At 40.5% G+C, this 6,584-nt stretch overlaps 1 protein-coding gene across 1 annotated transcript; it reads left to right on the top strand.

Annotated features, from left to right (window-relative positions):
* Nucleotides 1–2,393: 2,393 nt before the first annotated feature.
* On the top strand, nt 2,394–3,023 carry LOC118734919. The gene has a single exon (XM_036464525.1). It carries the CDS (start codon nt 2,394–2,396, stop codon nt 3,021–3,023), a length of 630 nt encoding a protein of 209 aa, XP_036320418.1.
* Nucleotides 3,024–6,584: the final 3,561 nt, after the last annotated feature.

Raw genomic sequence — 6,584 nt, 5'->3', positions numbered from 1 at the left:
TTCTCAATTACAGTTCACGTTTAGTTCTCTTTATTTCAAAGTTTTAATAATTCAATTTTTAAGTTTTTGCGCACAAATTAAATTTTTCGCTGCTTCTGCGTGTATATAAAAAACCGAAGTGACAATAAAAAAAATGGCTGTGCCGATTGGCAATCGCTATTCAGCAATATTAACAAGTACTGCCATTAACAAGTATTGAGGGATTCCAACTACGGCAACCCTTTGCCCTTTGTTTACATTTCTTCTTCGTACAGCTAAATGCATATTGCAACTTGAACACATATTGGTATGTATAGGACTTCAAGAAATAAATACAATAGGTTCAATTAAATACACCTTTTTCTTAATTATAGGTTGGAACGTGTGGTTGCTGATCTCGCGTAGACAACAACAATTAGTTTTTATTCCAGCTTTGCAAAATTTGACTTTTTCACTGCTAACATATAGATGTTTGCAAAAGGTGCAAAATTTTTATTAAAACTTAAAGCGTAAAGTGATATTATAATCAAAAGAAATGTATTCGATTTACCCTTCCTTTGATGTATGTTTACAGTTTTCAATCATTTATAAACTTAATTTTCTGATGGTGCCCCTGGCGATAAAGGTGCTGGCGTTGAAGGTGCTGATGGTGAATGCCAAATTTGTAAACAAACAAAAATATCAATTAAAATTTATAAACATATATAAAATCTCAATATATACCTTTAGAATGTAGCTAAGTCGCTGATGTTTTGCAATATAAAAGAAAAATTACATTTTAATCAAATAAAATTGTTAAATATGTATACTTACCTACAAAATTTTCTCAAAGTGACATTTCTTCACAATATGTACACTGCCATCAAAACTCCGATGTTTCTAACATGCTCGCTCTAACGCATGGAATTCTAATCGGGTACGCAGCTCTAACAAAAGGAAATTTTTTTGACAGTTCCAACAAAAAATTTGTAAGTGTGTGGGTGAGATGACAAAAAAGTTGTGAATGTGTTTGAATTTCTGGGAAAGTGGTGAGCCGTGGCTGGCAGGGTATGTGGCGGCATTTGTACTTTCGCAAACTTTGTACTTTAATGCAACCCTGCGCTAATTTTTGAGTTGTAAAATAAAAATCAATCTGGCATCACTAAAATTGTTCATCTTCCCTTTTTTCTTTCTGGATGTCATCACAGTTGGACGTTCTTGCCGGAATATCAACGCGAACTATTAACCTTATTATCTTATAAACGACTAAGCAATATTTTAAGCAATAAAGCATTTTAAATATTATTCGGCTGTTTGGTTTATTTAAACGAGTTCTTTGTGAGGTAACTCAACACAAAACCTCCAAACTGGTGACCCCGACGTGATCGGTAAGCACGTGCACACAAGTAGCCATTTTGAGGTAAGAGTAAAATGGTGGACAACGTTTTGCCACCAGGAGCATCTCAAACTCCTTCGCCTAAACTTGGAGAAACAATGGCATACCCTAACTCCATTGCCGTAGTATATGCCAGACTTCCAATACCACCGATGGCAAGCATCAACATAGAGGTCTGGTTTACCTCTATGGAATTTTGGTTCACCGCTTCGGGCATTACGGCTGATAAGCAGAAAACGGCAACAGTGTTAGCAGCTCTCGACCCAAACGTCTTAAGTCAACTGGGCGACGTCTTGCAGCGCTCCAACAAAACGAAAGATTCGACTACGTTAAGCAAAAAATAATCGAGGATTTTGCCGATAGTGAACAGCGGCGGCTCAACCGGGTACTTTCGGAACTACCTCTTGGCAACAAGAAGCCGTCCGAGCTTTTCTTTGAGATAAGGCGCGTCGCAGGCAATACTCTTGGTGATGCTGCTCTCAAAAGCCTCTGGATTAAGCGCTTACCAGAGTTCGCGCAGCCAGTAGTAGCAGATTCGTCTGGCTCATCCGCGGAGTACACGAAGATAGCTGACTCCATAGTAGACGCCATCGCACCTCAGCAGCTCAATCGCGTTAAGTCAACACCCTCCAGCGAGATTCATGAACTACGCGCTGTTGTTTTGGAACTTGGCAAAAAATTCGACAAGCTCACAACTCGCTCACGCTCGCAAAGTCGTAGGCGAACAAACCCATGACAGAATTCAAACGCTCTCGACAGCTCTAAATGTGTTACATCTTCGCGAGAATCATCTTCAGTACGAGACTGTTGGTATCATCTAAAATACGGACGAAATGCCAGGAAATGCCGCAGTCCTTGCCGCCAGAGCAAACGTGCTCTTCGAGCGGTATCGTCCGAACCATCCTGACTATTGAAGGGCGTGGCGGATTGCAACGAGGGTCCCGTCACAGAGCGCAAAGTACTTCGTCTGCAGGTGCACGAACGACATACAGGCAAAACATTTCTCGTCGACACTGGTGCCGACGTATCGGTGCTACCCATGTCTGCAAAGCCCTATGACATTCGACCAACCGCAACAAAACTCTACGCTGCCAATGGTTCCGCCATCAAAGTCGTCGGAGAGAAACGAATCAACTTGGACTTGGGCCTTCGTCGGAATTTCTCGTGGTCCTTCATAGTTGCCGATGTCACAACCACAATAATCGGCGCGGACTTTATTCGCTTTTACGACTTGCTCATCGACTTGCGTCGTAACCGAATCATAGACAACCTCACGAAACTTCGATCATCTTTGACTGCGCCAACGCTATGCAAGGCAACCGAAATCAAAACATTCGACTCCACCGACCCGTTCGCCGATCTGTTGTCCGAGTGTTCGGAGATCACGAAGCTGGCGCCTCATGGTTTCCTGACAAAATCGACAGTCGTCCACCGCATTTTAACAACCTCCCAGCCAGTGTTTTCTAGACCACGACGTCTTGCGCCTGAGAAACTGACAGCTGCACGTAACGAGTTCAACTTTTTACTTAAGGCGGGCATATGTCGACCGTCCAACTGGTCAAGCCCGTTGCATATGGTGACGAAAAGCGACGGCACCTGGAGGCCATGCGGGGACTCCGCGCACTCAATGCGCAAACGTTGCCTGACCGATACCCCTTGCCGTATCTAACCGACTTCACGTCGAATTTACAAGGCATGACAGTGTTTTCAAAAATCGATCTCCAACGTGCCTTCCACCAAGTACCCATCCACGAGGATGATATAGCTAAAACGGCAATCACGGCGCCATTCGGGATCTTCGAGTTTAGGTTTATGACATTCAGCCTCTGCAACGCTGCGCAGATATTTCAAAGGCTCATAAATGAAGTAGATTATACGTTTCCCTACATCGATGACATTTGCATCACTTCGCCGTCGGTCGAGCAGCACAAGCAAGATTAACGCGAAGTTTTCAAGCGCCTCCGGGACAATAATCTGGCAATAAACGTTTCCAAATGCGAGTTTGGTAAGAGCGAGTTGAAGTTTTTAGGGCACCTGGTCGACGCTAGAGGCATACGTCCTCTACCTGAGAGGATAGCAGCGATTCGCGATTTTCCGAAGCCCACAGTAGCAAAAGAACTGAAGAGCTTCATCGCCATGGCAAAATTCTACCGCAAATTCCTACCGAACGCTATCGAGTACCAGTTCCACCTTCAACAGCTAATTACGGGCAATAAGAAGAACGACCGTACAATTGTCGTGTGGAACAGTGAAGCCGAAGACGCCTTCGATCGTTGCAAATCAGAACTGGCGAAAGCAACATTACTGGTGCATCCGTCACCCGGCGCTGAGTTAGCCTTATACGTCGACGCTTCGGACCCCGCTGTCGGAGCCGCATTGCACCAACTCCAAGGTGGAGAACTTCAGCCACTCGGCTTTTATTCGAAGAAGCTGACCAGCGCGCAACGTAAATATAGTACGTACGACCGTGAGCTGACCGTGGAATACCAAGGCGTATGTCACTTTCGGTACATGATCGAGGGTCGAAATTGCCAAATTGTCACCGATCATCGCCCGCTAGTATACGCCTTTCGCCAGAAGCTAGAAAAAGCTTCACCTCGTCGCGTAAGGCAGTTGGATTTCATTGGTAAATTCACGACCGATATTCGACACGTACCCGGTGCAGAAAATTCCACAGCAGACCTGCTCTCTCGCATGCAAGCAATCGAACAAATTATTGATACGTTAAGGTCGCAGCCGCGCAGCAAGCTGACACTCTGAAAGGCTTTTGCGCATTTCCCACAAAAATCCTCCATAATAAAAACGAAAGAAAAGCAAATGGAAATAGCAGCAAAAAACACGTCGAAACACAACGGCAGATCAGACAATTTATATAATTTAGTATAAAAACTAATTACATTCTCCAATTCAATTGGTACATTTGTTTTTGCGGTTGAAACAAAGTATCACTGTTATTTTGTATGCCTTGGTTTGTATATAATATTGCTGCAACTATATCAGTGCTCAATCTGGTCCTCAAGTCAGTCCTATACACTCCAACTACTAAATACACGTTCTACTGAAACATCAGAAAAGGGCTATATTAGTAATATAATTTTTTTTAATTGGGAAACTTATATGAACCTGAAGATTCTTTTAATTCAAAAACTTTCTTCCTATAATTTTCTAGATCTAATGAAGAATCAACATGAATATCCTTATGATCGAACAATGCGGGTTCTCTCCATTCGTTACCGAGATTTTGCAAGTTCAAAATAAGTTGAAAATATAACGATGGAATCAAAAAAATTATCGATAACATTTTGAATATTTAGCAGCAAATGCAATGTGCTTAAGAGCGAAAAATGCCACACAAGCGGCTTGACAAACCAAGCGAAATACCCTTTTGCTTAAAGCTATTAATGGTGTTTGAGTCATATTTTTCACATTCACGAATGCGAATGCGAATTTTCGTAGCGCGAATGTGCGAATGCGAATGTTAGGAATAACATCAAAAAAACTATAGGCTGCATTTCTTAATTCATTCTGAACGTTTGGAATAAACGTTTTTGTTTTCTTATTCTTTAGAACGTTCCTGATGATATGTTAACGTATATTTCAAACGCATTCTGTTTATTCCGGCTGTGAAATGGGATTATCCGGAATGTATAAAGAAACGCAGCCATAATGAACTTAAGTGATCGTTTTTTTATATTTAATATTTAAAAAATGTGTATGTTTTAATGTCAAATATGTTAATAGTCAAAGTTCAAAAGGGGCATATTATGTTTCAAAAATACTAATTTTGCTGCCTTTTCTTCCATGAGGCGATTTCTTAAACGCTCGTATATAAGGCTGGCTGCACGGAACAATTGCTCACTTGGTACGCTGGCGGGTGGAAAGCTCAAATATTGCGGGCCATATCTGTCAATTTCACCTATTTTAGTTTAGTTTTCCACCAATCGAGAGGATTTTCACCGAGATGAGCGCGTTTTTCATTAAGATAGGTCTTCAATTGAGCTTTAATTTCACATTTTTTAATGTCTCCAGATTCTACATCCGAGGCTTCGCTTTCGTTGGAGGAATCTAAAATTATTTCTAGGTTGCTTATAAGACTTTTAGCAGTACTTGATATACTACTTAGCGTTTAGCTAAGAAAAAAGATTTTCCGTACGCTTCAAAGGCAGTTAAAAAATGCGTGTAATTTTCGTCACGAAATTTATATCATACATTTTGTGTTTCTAGTTCAGCTTTCGTCACTCGAAAATTTTACCTCAAAGAGGTGTTTTATTTGATATCGATATTAAAATCGACGAAAATACAAACAATAATCTAAATGTTTTATTTTTCTCAAATAAATTGCTAAAAATATTATCTAAATCTAAATTATGTATTCAAATCGATTTTTCCATTGAAACACATAATTTTTCGAATACGGAATAAAGCGAAAAAGAATGATCATATCCTTTGTATTCGAAAAAATAAAAAATAAAAATATGAGAAATGATAAAAACTTATCAACTTGGTAGCAACTTTGGATACAATAAACAACTGTATTCGTCTGATAGTCTCGTAGTTTATTTTGGGTAAGATTTCTCCGGGGTGTGGGGCGCACACATGTGCTTTTTAAAGAAGTGTTCCTTCTATCACGTGTACGGTGTTGCACTCGTGCTATTAAACTAATGCTTTTTTCTCAAGTAGTTTTGCTCAGTGGCAATTTACATATGTATGTACGTAGTAGCGGTACATTGGGTGATTGCTGATATCCACAGCAATGACATGGACTGAGTAGTGCGGCCTCAGTGGTAGTTTAAAAAATTGAATTTTTTCGAATTTCAGGCAGCAGCCACGCCCACAAAGGCATACGAATCAAAACATCCTGGAACAAAACCTTCTTAGTTTTTTTTTTACTTTAATTCCTAAAAGTTTGAAAAAAATTAAATGATGGTACGTACAGACGCCACATACATACCAAAGCATCTCGTAGTGGAGACACGAACCAAAACACATTTACCTCTATACCTTTCCAACTAGTAGCCGGAACTTAATATGTAAGGTACCGTTTGAAAGGTATTGGCCTATAGAATAACACTAAGGGCCGGTTGTTGAATGTATGATTAGCACTAATCGGAGGTAGAAGCTCTGGTTATATACAACGACTGCTTTATCGATCACATGTTATATGCATGATGTCGAAAACGTCGATAATGATGTTTAACCGGCAAGTAGTGATAACCAGACATTGAACAAC

This window comes from Rhagoletis pomonella, unplaced genomic scaffold, assembly GCF_013731165.1.
Source record: "Rhagoletis pomonella isolate Grant_MI unplaced genomic scaffold, Rhpom_1.0 Rhpom_scaffold_00001, whole genome shotgun sequence".
NCBI lineage: Eukaryota > Metazoa > Arthropoda > Insecta > Diptera > Tephritidae > Rhagoletis > Rhagoletis pomonella.
Note: the sequence above shows the minus strand (reverse complement) of the source record. Positions and strands in the feature narration are given on the sequence as shown.